Source organism: Canis aureus, chromosome 24 (assembly GCF_053574225.1).
Source record: "Canis aureus isolate CA01 chromosome 24, VMU_Caureus_v.1.0, whole genome shotgun sequence".
NCBI classification, from domain to species: domain Eukaryota; kingdom Metazoa; phylum Chordata; class Mammalia; order Carnivora; family Canidae; genus Canis; species Canis aureus.
In genome coordinates, this window is record NC_135634.1 from 14826615 (window position 1) to 14839638 (window position 13024).

General features: G+C 37.9%; 2 protein-coding genes across 16 annotated transcripts in view; one reads left to right on the forward strand and one right to left on the reverse strand.

Annotated features, from left to right (window-relative positions):
• LOC144295815 (phospholipid-transporting ATPase IB) overlaps positions 1-13024 on the reverse strand; it is a 570630-nt gene that overhangs the window by 369991 nt on the left and 187615 nt on the right. For all 15 annotated transcript variants that reach the window (XM_077868357.1, XM_077868362.1, XM_077868360.1 and 12 more), the window contains 2 exons: positions 11752-11890; positions 3872-3936 (listed from right to left, as the gene is read on the reverse strand). In XM_077868357.1, the coding sequence (XP_077724483.1) occupies positions 3872-3936; positions 11752-11890 (204 nt within the window). The remainder of the gene's footprint in view (positions 1-3871; positions 3937-11751; positions 11891-13024) is intronic.
• The window catches only part of LOC144295817 (uncharacterized), a 32403-nt gene that overhangs the window by 2656 nt on the left and 16723 nt on the right, over positions 1-13024 (forward strand). The window contains exon 2 of the mRNA XM_077868365.1: positions 7238-7366. Within this exon, the coding sequence (XP_077724491.1) occupies positions 7238-7366 (129 nt within the window). The remainder of the gene's footprint in view (positions 1-7237; positions 7367-13024) is intronic.

Genomic DNA, 13024 nt, shown 5'->3' on the forward strand with positions numbered 1-13024 from the left:
CTTTTTTTTTTTTTTTTTTTTTTTTTAGTTTCACTACTTTTAAGAATTGCTAGGAAGTTTGAGAGCGAGAACTCACACTGAGCATCTGGCACTCACAAAGAAGCATTCAACACACAGGAGCTTTAATTATTGGAGAAGCGGTTTTGTCCACAGCTTAAGATATACAACCCACATTTTCTGCAATGCAAGCATTTCTAAACATATCTTTCTCAAGTGTTTTCTTCCTACCAAAAAAAAAGCCATCATCATAGCGTGCATTAAAACATTACCTTCATCTTCTTTTTAATTATTGAAGTATAATTGACATATGATGTTGTGTTGGTTTCAAGTATGTAACACTGATTCAACAATACTATGCGTTACTCCAAGCTCACCATGATAAGTATAGTCAGCATCTGTCACTAAACAACATTATTACAATATTAACTGTATCCCCTATGCTATTTCTCAGACTTCTCATCTCTATGACTTATTTACAGATGGTCAACAGACATATGAAAAGGTGCTCAATATCACTAACCATCAGAGAAATGTACATCAAAATCACAAGGAGATATCACCGCACACCTGTCAGAATAGCTAGTATCAAAAAGACAGAGGTGTTTGTAAAGATATGGAGCAAAGCAAACCCCCGTGAACCATTGGTGGTGATGTAAATTGGTGCAATCACTGTACAAAACAGTATGGAGATTCCTCAAAAAAGTAAAAACTGAAATACCATATTATTCAATAAAACCACTACTAAGCATTTACCCAAAGAAAACAAAAACACTAACTCAAAGGATAAATGCATCCCTATGTTTATTGCAGCATTATTTATAATAGCCAAGACATGGAAACAACCCAGGTGTCCATCAACAGATAAATGGATAAAGAAGATGTGGTACATACACACACACACACACACACACACCAATATTTTGGCCATACTCGGCCAAAAAAAAAGAATGTAATTTCACCTTCATCTGGAAGCAGCAAATGACAGTATACCTGTGGGTATATACTGTGGGTACGAATGTGTGCTTACATATTGTAAACGTACTTTAGGTAACTTACGATGGAGCCACCTGTCACTAGAAAAGAGACCAAACTAGAAAAGTGGGTTTTTGTAAAAGAAAAATAGAAAATAAATAGTAACTATGACTTACTAGGAGAATTTGCTGTGAGTCAAAGACTTTTCTAAGCACAGACATCAATCAGGATTTGAACGAAGTCAGGCATTCCAGAACCTGCTTCCTTAACCACTATATGCTATTAAGTCTGACAACTGTTTTGTGCTTTGCCATGAGAACAACAGAAACAAACTTCTGAGTGGCACACAAAGTGTTCACGGTGACTCTACATGTCATTACAAAGTAAAGGATCTGTTGTATGTTAAAGACCTTTATAAAATCAACCACATCAGTGAGGTCCCATAGCATTCTGGGTACTCCTGACTCCCCCTTCTTGCCTACAAATTCGCCAGTACTAAATATTGTTTGCTGACGGATTTTCACGATCTATTTTTCCATCCTCTTCTATGTTTTTCTCTATATTGCAAGGACAGCAAAGCTAAAGACAGCATTTCCCAGACTCCCTTATTAACAGGATTCAGGGTGGATTCTATCAACAAGATACACTTGTGTAAGATTTGGAAGACAGAAAAAAGAGAGCTATTCCTTTTCACCAGGGGAAGTATACTACATTCTACCCCCGCAGTACCAGCTGCATGGGTGTGGTAAACTGGAATATCAGTAGTGATTTCCTCACCTGCTTGGGTCTCAAGGCAGTGAAGGATCCTCAAGGAAGAAGATGATCTTACCACCAGTGGGAAAAAAATGCCAGTTATCTATGACAAGCAGCATCAAAGCAGTTATTTAAATTATCATCTATGATATTTTTTTCTCTGCTTTTCCAGCCATCCTCTTGCTTCTTCCCTAGAACACCCTACTCTTCTTTTCTTTTCTGAGCCAGCTGTTACCCTAGAGTTCTCAAAATCAGAGACAACTGGCCAAGTTCCAGGAGCAGCAAAGAAAAAGTCAAGTGGTGCAGACCTTCAAACTTGAAATTAGTATTTATTAAAGATGACCTGACAGAGGAGGAAGTGGGTTTATCAAATTCTGCTTCTAGACATCAAAAAGTAACTGCGACACCAGACTTGTAAACAGCTAGAAAGTTGGAAACAATAAATATGAAACACTGGATAGGAAACTCAGGACTAGGATCCTTTTAAGAAGTGAAGTAAATGAGATGAGCTTGCACTTATATGTGAGATGAAGTGAGAGAAGCTAGATCCAATGTTTCTAATTCTTGGGTCATTTCCTTTGTTTCTCTCTCATCTGCTTCAACCTCAGAGCTCTACAACCTAAAAAGCTCAACTTGGGAGCTTCACAAGGATCTACTATATACCTAATTTATTTCCCTAGTATTCTGCTTTTATTCCATTCCTACCAAATGAAATATTTTGAGAACAGGAATGCCTTCACCCTGACTAAAGAATGAGGTGCAGGGAACAAAATGAAAGGGGAGGAGGGGAAGGGGAAAGAAGCAAAGGACTCTAGTTAGAAATATGTAAAATGTAAGTATGGAACAGAAAAGAGTACATAGAAATTGTGCCTCTGTTCAACATATACTGAGTACATGAAAGTCATTATACAAAAAGATGATGTTTAACACTGGTTAGGAAGAAGAATTCTTAACAGGTTGTCAAGAGAAACCAGGCACATCCCAAGAAACTTATTTGGTTTCACAAATTACTCCTTGATCTAGGTCAACCAAAAGTCCAAATTTGAACCTATGGCCTTAGAGTGCTATGTAACATCAAAGTCCATCTCTTGGATTCCATAGAACCCCTGGCATGAAAGGAAACTATAGCCTCACTTCTGAGTTATGACCATATGAGACTTAATTTAAGATTGTGGATGCCTTGGAACTAGAGGATCATCAGCAAACAAGGGAGCTCCTGGCACAGATATTCTGGGTGTGCTCATAGGCTATGTAGATTCATTCAAGGGTGAAGCTCCCAAGCCATGGAGCAGTATCTTGCCAATGGTGCTTTGGAAAGTACACAGACTCACCCCCTGACTCCTGCCTTTGGAGTCCTGAAGAGGTAGAGCATGTGTTGGCCTTCACAGTTGGATTCGGGGCCTCCCAGATCTGCAAGTATAAATGTCCTGCACCATATCTCTTTCCTTTCACTAACCCTGTCATCTGCGCTTAGAAGAGGCTTTAAATATACTGCCTGAAGGGTGGTCCTGGGTTCCAAGAAGTAAAGCCCTTGTGACAAGTCCTGACAAATGGAATCTCATTGCTCAGATGGTTTCTCCATATCAAACTACTTCCCAGGTCACTGGTTAAACTCAAATCAGTTCCCACCCCTGGTCTCATCAGAGGCTTTAGGTCATGACTGGGCCTGTACAGGTCTATAAAATGCTCAGAGAACCATGCTGTTCAATCCTCCATGTGGCATTGGAATGTCAGGGGAATTAAGTGTATATGTAGCCTACTCCTATATAAATTCAAACAACCTGACACATGAGTATTACCTTTGTTAAAATGTGTGCTAGAAAGAAAATCCCACAAGTCTCCTTAGTAACCTATTCTGGAGTGAACCATCACCGTTTAGCCAATCAAAATAGGTCCCATTCACATTTTAAATGCACAATTCTAGATAAACAAAGGAAAGCATCATGAAGCAGTGTTCCAAATTTACTATTTTTGGTATTTAAAGATAGGAATTTATGACAACTATTCATAAATAACAAAAGAGAGTAAGTTTTATAATTGTTTTTTAGTTAAAAAAGAAAAACTCTCATTATCAGTTACAATAGAAATAAATAAACGAAGAGTTTAATACAGTAAAAACAAACACTACTTTTGAAAAACCACTTACATCCAAAGAATCTTCCTTCAACAGGATAAGGGCCATATTCTGTGATACCAACCGGCAGGAATATCCTAGAGTTGAATAAAGAGCAACACAAGTGAGTTAGTTTATCATTCCTTCCATGAATTCATCACTTTTCAATAGCTTTTTTTTTTTTTAAGATTGTATTTATTTATTCATGAGAGACCAAGAGAGAGAGGCAGAGACACACAGAGAGAAGCAGGCTCCATGCAGGGCGCCCAATGTGGGACTTCATCCAGGAACTCCAGGATCACTCCCTGGGCCAAAGGCAGGTGCTCAACTGCTGAGCCACCCAAGCGTCCCTCAATAGCTATTTAAATTCAGCCTCCCTTCTTACAGCTTTCTTATTACCTTTTTAAGCCTGTTGGGGAAGACAAAGGAATTGGACAAGCGGCAGGGTAGGAAATATAAGTTCTTTAAGTAGATTTTGATTCTTGCAGACAGCTTGAATAGAGCTAGCTGGGGAAGTCTTCATAACTATTGGCTAAAACAAGTATTTGTCAATTTTCTGTGGATTTTTATTTATGCTTGTATAACATCAGTGTAAGTTTTGAATTATCTTTTAAAAACAGCTAACACTTTAGGAAGATACATGGAATCTAATGGTGCTTCCAAATCAGCATAAACAAGTCTACCCTACTATCAAGATTCATTTGTTTGTTTAAAAAGTAGGTAACTCTCACAACAGATTTCAAAGGAATACTACGTACATCAAGGGAATCACTTTTCCTACCCAAGTTCAAAGCAGTCCCTACTTCAAGAATTAAACCTTAGTTAAAAAAAAAAAAGCTTTAGAACAAAAGTACATATTCCAAAACTGATTCTTATCAATAATTTCCATCACATTTAAAAATAATTATCATTATAGGCTAAAGAAGATACTCTTCTACTTTTCCTCTCAGAAGGTGAACATATTTCCTCTGAACCACTTCCCTACTCAGGCTTTGCAATCCACTCCAAAATACCTAGAGACACTGTGTGATACCACAGACCAGGATGAGAGATCCCCCCCTCAAAGTAGCATACTAGAAAAGAGCAGGTCCAGCAAATCCTAAGACCTGGGATGTCTGTCAGGACTGGACTCTTTCTTTCCAGCTACCCTCGGTGTCCCTTGAGAGAGCTGGCACTTCTCACCAACCTCCAATCTCAATTTATATCGTTGAGAAAAAGCAAGAAAAGAATCCCTCCACCTAGAAAACTGGCACTCACAGGTTTTTTTTTTCCCCCTCAGCACCTGAAGATAAAAGATTAATGATTCTCAGAAACATGAAATGAATCATCAGCACAGAGAATTACAACCTCTGAGCAAGTATCTATCTGGGTGACAATCTCAAGGAAGGGGCTCAACTAGTGCTGTCCCAAGGCAAGTAGGACCCTGGATCCTCCTCCACATAACAGCTAAAATATCCATTCCCACAGATGGCATATTTAAGTGGAAAAGGAATCAGGCATTTAACTAATGGCAAGTCCCAGAGCTGCTGCATTTAAGTGACAATTCCACTCAATAGGGCTTTTCCTATGCTGAGGAAACCCTATTAAAAGGCACCAAATAGATTCAAGACACACAAAAATTAAGACCAAGAAAAAACTTGTTTTGCTGTTGTTGTTTAGGAAGGAGAGAGACAATAAATATTTGTTTATTTTGGAATGTACAAAGTATATTCTTCACTAACAACTGCCATTTCAGAAGAATACTTTGTAGATCACCTCAGAACACAAGTCTTTAAGCACAAACTTACGGTTTTTCATTCAAATATTTTTTAAAGCAATATAAAGATATAGTCCAGACCGTTAACAGTAGTTACCTCAAGGAAATGAGATTATTTTGCTTGTTAAAACCACTATACATTATCTTAAAAACTAAAACAAACTGAATGATTTAAAATCATAATGCCACATGGGCAAATGCCTGTTTAACCTCTAAGACAAAATAAAGGGAAGAAAGACAAAACAATTTTCTATACATCTTCAAACTTGTTCAAGTCCATATTTTAATAAAAATGATGAGTAAAAATGAGACTTTCCCACAATGCCATTCAAAGTTCTGCCTGATAGGACTGACATAATTGAAGTCTTTGTCTACCATTAAAATTTTACAAATGTATTCTTTTTTCCTATCAATTCTTAGATCAGGTCCAGAAGGGAGGTCTACACTTTATTTTCATTTACAATAGGGGATGTTGCACCTTTACTTATATCCCACTATGGGAGGACTACTCCTTCTTTATATTCCCAGAGACCTCAAGCAACTTCATGCAACATAGACTGTTACGAATTTAGTATAACTAATGCAAAAGGATTTGCCAGTAGTTTTAGATTTGAACAACAGCTGCAGAAGTGAGCTATAATTTTTAAACCCTAGCTTGTTGCTTTATTTTCTATTTTTCAGTTTCAGCAAAATGCTGCTTGACAACTGAAGCTGCACAAAGATATTATGGAAAAACTCTAAGTATTTTTCTAGTCATTGCAGGAGAGGCAAGAAATAAAACCACTGACACATCCATGAATTTAAAAACACAAAACTAAAGGTTTCTGGAAATAGGTTTTGTGTTTTTTTTTTTTTTAATTTGGAAAATGAAGTGAGATTCTGCTTAGAGAATTATCACACAGAACACCTGCAGTGACAGAACATGGAAGTTAAACACAGTTAATTGTGACTTAGCTAATGTGGCAAATTAAATTATGTCAACCCCAGTTTGGTGTGCTTGATTTCTAATGTTTGTGGATAAAATGAGATCAACTCTTGGAGAAGAGCCAGGTATGAAATGTCAATCCACACTTGTAAATTGAGGTCTAGTTCTTTAATCTTGCAATCTAAAAAAACGACCATAAAAATCAATGAGAGAAGAACCTCTGGGATTTCACTTTTTACTGTAGCTGAAATTAACAGCATACTACAAAAGTGTTTAGTCTTTCTACTACCTGAGTATAACCAATATTCAAAGCAATCAAAACATTACAGACTTAATGGTACTTAGAACAGGACTTCGTTTTAAGAAAATAATCATCCATGCTAGAAAGTATCACCAAACCAAATCTCTCAGATCTTGCAGTCATTCTCTCTCTCTTTTGAGATAAATTCACATTGTCAAAGATACTCAAATCCAGACTTCTTTGGAGACATTTCTGGAAGGGTTAGGAACAGTTTGTCCTTACTAACCATGTATCTTAGGGTCAGTTTAAAAAAGCTACCAATTGCTAGGCTTCAGCATGGTTCTAAACCTTCAGTAAGTGTGTTGGTCCTAAATATTTTCAGAGACAGTCTGATCAATATTTGAGGATAAAGGTATGAAACACATTGCCAGACATCAGGAATGGGTAATAAAAGGTGGTATTCTTAATCTATTCCAGATGGGGTCAAAGAGGCTCAGTACAGAGTTCTCCATAATCCAGAGAGCCAGGAAGCTAAGGACTCATCCACAGAACCACATATCTAGGCAGCTTTCCCTCCAGATCCTTCTCAGTACAGCTGCATCACAGGTAAGAGCACATGTCCTCAGCCTTGCCTCACGAACCCTCTCCCCCCACCAAACTAGACTGTCCTGACCCATTCTATGCTCAGACTTTTTACTTCATTTTTTTTTCAATTTAAATTAAATTAGCCACCACATAGTACATCACTAGTTTCAGATGTAGAGTTCAATAATTTACCAGTTGCCTATAACACCCAGTGCTCATCACATCACATTTCCTCCTTAATGCCTTTTATTTTAAATAAATTCTTAAAGGCTCAAGTTTTAAACCTATGTTATCTATGAAGCTTCCCTGGTCTTTTTTGACTCATATATTTATCCTTCTGGGAAGTCGATATCAACTGTCACAGGTACATGCTCAGATGTTCAGCACTTTCATAGTCTTTGTGATCTAGGCTAAGTTGCTTGGTATTTCTGTGCCTCAGTTCTATCTTTAAAAAAGGGTTGATGGCTATCTCCAAGGAATCAAATATAAAACTGACAGAGAGAACTGAGCACAGTATTTGGCACATTATAGCCAACATTCACTATTATTAACACTAGTCATACTTAATATCTATCCTGCACAATTAGTACTGTCTCATCTACTTGACTCTCTGCTTTGTCTCAGAATTAATTCCTGCCCCAATTAGGGAATGTGAGTTCCCTGAGCCTAGAGTACAGCATCTGGCAACAATGCCCCAGCTGCAGGTAATCAAGAAATAATGGGGCTGACTTTTTTGTGAAAAGCAACACTCAGATTGAGACCACCACCAATGTCCCAGCTTCACTGAAAACAGAAATTTGTCTTCCTTTCAGTGGGCAAGGCAAGCTACAGGCAATAATAGGAGGAGCAGGCACCATATTTATTCACTTTTTAAAAAATTAAACTTCTAAGACTGTAAGATGTGGTTTAAAAGTATTAAATGAGTAACAACAATTTAGAAATGGTTTATAATAAAAGCTCTTTCCTACTTAATGACTTCAAAATGAAATACACACTAGGATTTTGTTCTCATTCATCCTACATCCATTAGAAAAAAATTAGAGATTCCATAGACTTCACATCTATTGTATACCTATTTAATAGATGTTTTATTCAGTGGTAATAAGGAAATGACACGATTCACAAAGGCTACATCTGAAATTTCACTTTAGACTAACGGATGCCAAATTTTTAAGCTAAAAAAGAAAATTGCCAACTCCTTGAAACACAGCTAGTTAGCATACATTCAAGCCCAGCACAGCAGGATTCTGGCATCATGCCAGTTCCAAACTACCTAAAACCCACAGGCAAGAGGACTGTCTACATAGTATTCATTGGCTCCTAAGAGACACACAAATACCCTGGAACTTAATTTGACTAAATATTTCCAAGCTACAACTAAAAGTTACATTTTATAAATGTCTCTTAAACTGTGATAGATAAATGCAATGCTGAAGACAGTCAACAACCCCAAACAACAAACATACTGTCACCTCTAAAGGTGAACTCTTACTATACATACACTAAGAAAATGTGATTAAGTTGTAAGAGTCAACAGTCATAAGACATTTCTATCTCAGGGACGTTGACATATGATAACAATGTGCATCCTGGAAGGGCTGAAACACAAGACCATTGTCTCCCAGTCTTCAAATTTCAGAGAACAGTTATATGAAAGCCATGTGATTCTGTTTAAAATGAGCCCTGCAGCAGAAGTGAAGAGTCCTGAGACCTCATACCAACTTGGTCATTAAATAGAATATAACCTTCATAAACACTGAATTTCCCCCCTTGAGCTGTAAGACCATTCGTATGTAGACTGAAGATGGAATTCAGAAGGCACTCCTAGCAGAGTGCTGGCACTCAGCAGACATCCCATGAATTTGCTCTCTTGTCCTCCTTTCATGGAGAAGTAGAACTGCCAGACACTTGATCTTTCTCCCAAGTATCTTCTGAGTGCTCAAAACTGCAGATAGAATGCACTACAATGTACAGAATATCCAGTATTATGGAAGACAGATCAATAATGGCTCATATTACCCAGGATATGGGAACATGATTAGTAAACAGGCATACAATCCATACTGTATCTGGAGCATGACCTCATGCTGCTTATAGCTGTCACCTGTGGTCTGGCATGGACAAGTCTAACACAACGTCTGGATGTCTACACTTTGCTGAGCCTTCGGCATCATTTGCAGGCTCAACAGATATCCTAAATCAGAAAATGACATTTAATTCCTCGACACTGCCCAGGATTACCAATGAATTCTGAATACAAAGGGAAAAAGTAATTCAGGCAAAGCTCTTTCAAAGAATATCAGTTCCCTGGCTGTTGGCTGCATACTTAGTAACACCAAAGATATGTCTGAATCCTGATACACTAGAAAAAAAATGGGAGTAGAAAAAAGCCTTCAGAATACAAGACTTCAGCAAAGTCATCAGCTTTATTATATTTATATAATATAAAGCTTTATATTATTATATATAAGCAGGAAGCATCAACTTCTTGTGGTCTTGCACAGAGTATTTGCTAAGAAAGCTCAATTTTAAAATATCCAATGGCCATGAATGCTTCCAGTACTCAAACTACAAATGTTGCTATACTCTCTTTGAAAAAAAAGTACAGAATAATATAACCATTATTTTTACAAAGTCTTTGGTTGGGTATCAATTATCTTGTAAGGCTCAGAGAAGCCTTATGGCATTCGAGTCAAGCTTTCCTTTATGAATTATAAACCCATGAATTCATTTGCTTTCATTTGTGTCCATTCCAAACTCCTCCAGACTCTGATACACTCAGGTATGACAAAAAGAACAAACAAGAAAAGGGATGTGTGTGCTGCCCCAGGGCAGAGAGGTCATGAGACAGACAGTGGCCTTTTTCCAGCTAGTACAATGCCAGTGCACTCACATTCGCCTTTTTTTTAAAAAGATTTTTAAACAATTTATTTGGTAGAGGGGCAAGAACAGGGTGAGAGGCAGAGGGAGAAATAGCTCTCTGCTGCACAGGCTGCTTAATGCAGGGCTCGATCCAAGGACTTTGAGATCATGACCTGAGCCGAAGGCAGCCGCTTAACCAACTGAGCCACCCAGGCGCCCCTCACATTTGCTTCTTACAACAAACACAAGAAAGCACTTAAGGAAGGCATCTGGGGCTAGATGCATAAAAAGGTTAGTCCAGCAGGAACACTCAAGCTCTGTTTTCCAGATCTTATCATTACAGTGCAATTTTAACTCAAGGCATTACTCACTTCTTTGATATTGTTCTCAGAAAGCAGAAAGCACTCCCCTAAATTTCCAGCATTTCAGGGCAGCGGCCAACTTTATGTACCCTATATGAACAACAGGAGCCACATATCAGTAGCAGGTGTTTTAGCCCAAATTTATATGGGAAATCATACCTGAAGAGACAACATATATACATAGAGAGGGGGCCATTATACAAAAAGCAGGTGTTCACCTTCATTTTACAAAACATCACTGACATCACCAAAGGGCTACACACTCTGGGTTTTTATTTTCTAGTAGTAGTGAGGGATCTGCACAGAAACATGGACTTTTGTCCAGAAACATGCATTTGAAAGACAATACAAATCAATAGACAAAGTCTGTACCTGAAGCTTCAGAGACTGTTTATGAATCACATAACACTTGCCTATGACTTTAATTTTGGTTGTATGGGAGCCCAACTGCATGAGCCCAACCTTGCGAAGAAATGACTAAATGACTCTTGTCTACTAAACAAACAACAAAAAAATTCACTTCAGAGGGTAGGGTCCTTACATACTCATTTTATCACATATGCACCAGGGCTTGTCATGCCATGATGGTGCTAGAAGTACCAGATAACTTTTGAGTAACTTAAATAACAAAAATGAGATCTTTTCAAATTAGTCATTTCAACTCCTTTCACGCTGAAAATGTGCCTCTTTAACATCAATGAAGTTATCTGGTCTTAAAATTCCCTTTCTTCAATTCTCATTTCTGTGATGTTTAGCAAGCAAAGAGGTTACCAATCCAGACAGGGAAGGGAAGGAAAGATACAACATTCTTGGAAGACCCATTAGCTGGTAAAATAATTCAAGTGCTTATAATTATTTAAAATTATAATGCATATTACACTTAGCAAAAACATGATCTCAGTCTCAGACTAGAATTTTGTGAAGAAAGCGGTAAGAAAAACTCATCAAATCTTGAATTCTGTATCCTATATAAATAAATTTGTTTAATACATTTCAGGGAGATACAATAGTTTTAATGTTACAGGCAGATAATGCTCACTAAAACATCTTCATTTGATTTAGGTAAACTTTTCTTGGCCTTAAAACATCATCTGTCAATGCATTTGAGGAAACCTTAGGCACTTTTAAAGATGTTTTCAAAACAATATGAAACCAGCATCAGGAAATTTTAAAATTAATTACCTATATTAATTGCAGTTTCTTGTTTATCTCCTGTCAACACCCAGATTTTAATTTCTGCCTTCAACAGCGTTGCTATGGTTTCTGGAACACCTGCCTGAAGGCGATCTTCTATGGCTGTGGCTCCAAGTAACAGTAAATTCTAGATAGAAAAAGAACTTCAATTAATGACTGGTCCATACTTAAGAGCAACATGAATGACAAAACTGATGCCAAAAGGCAGTCAAAATATTCTAACAGTTCTCTTATTTCTTCTATATTAATACTTTGTTTGCAGATAATTAATTTGCTGATTAATTGCTGATAACTTCATGTGTGGCATTTCAAAACTATTTGCAATGTTAGAACCACTCGAGACACATAGGCAACCCAGCATTCATCATGTATTTCTTGGTCCCTGGGCATGTTAGAAGAGAAATCACCTAGCAGTAAAGACTATGGGCCAGTCATCCCAAGGACATTCATAGTAGGTAAGCCCTTCCCTCTCACTCCACTAATGAGTAACATACATATTATATTCTGGTTGACACAGGAGAAAAACTGATTCTAGATGATAATACTTATCTGACAATACAAGCCTAAGAGACAGGTGATGCTAACAATTTAACAGCAGAGAAGAAAATATCAAATTATCTTAAGATTGAAGAGCCATCAAATGTGGCCCCTGTTACACTTCTTCCAGGCCCATGGAGGGCCAGTTCACAGCGAGGATGGGTGTGGATTCACAAGGATATGGAGATGCATCAGCAGCCCTGACCTTGCCTGCTGCTCTGACAGGTTGCAGAGCCCCTGCACAGAGGGCTGTTAAGCACTCACCTACCTCCCGAGTCCTCCTCTGATAGGGCACCATCGCTTGATTTCCCAACTGTGGGTAAAGAGTACCTCCCGAGCAGCCACCACAGGCTTGGTGCCGCACGGGACCATCACCTAAGCAATCGTTTTCTGATTCTAAAAGTAATTTTGGTTATTTCCAGTGAAGTGGAGCAAACGAACACTTGAATCCAGCTCTACTCCTACCAAATTCCATTAAAGTGACAAACAAGTAAATATAAAACTTAAAAATGTAGTATAAAAAAGGTCAAGAGTAATTTTAAAAAACACAAGGAATAAGAAAAGCTAATGACTTCAGAGTTCTAGAAACTGGAAGGAAGATGAATGGGCCAGTGGTTGCTGATATGAAACAGGAAAAGGTAAAATCCAGCTGCCAGATTTGAGGGAATCTGATACCTAGAAAGCTACCTAATGCCTTGGGATAAACTGCAAAGAGCAGCAACAA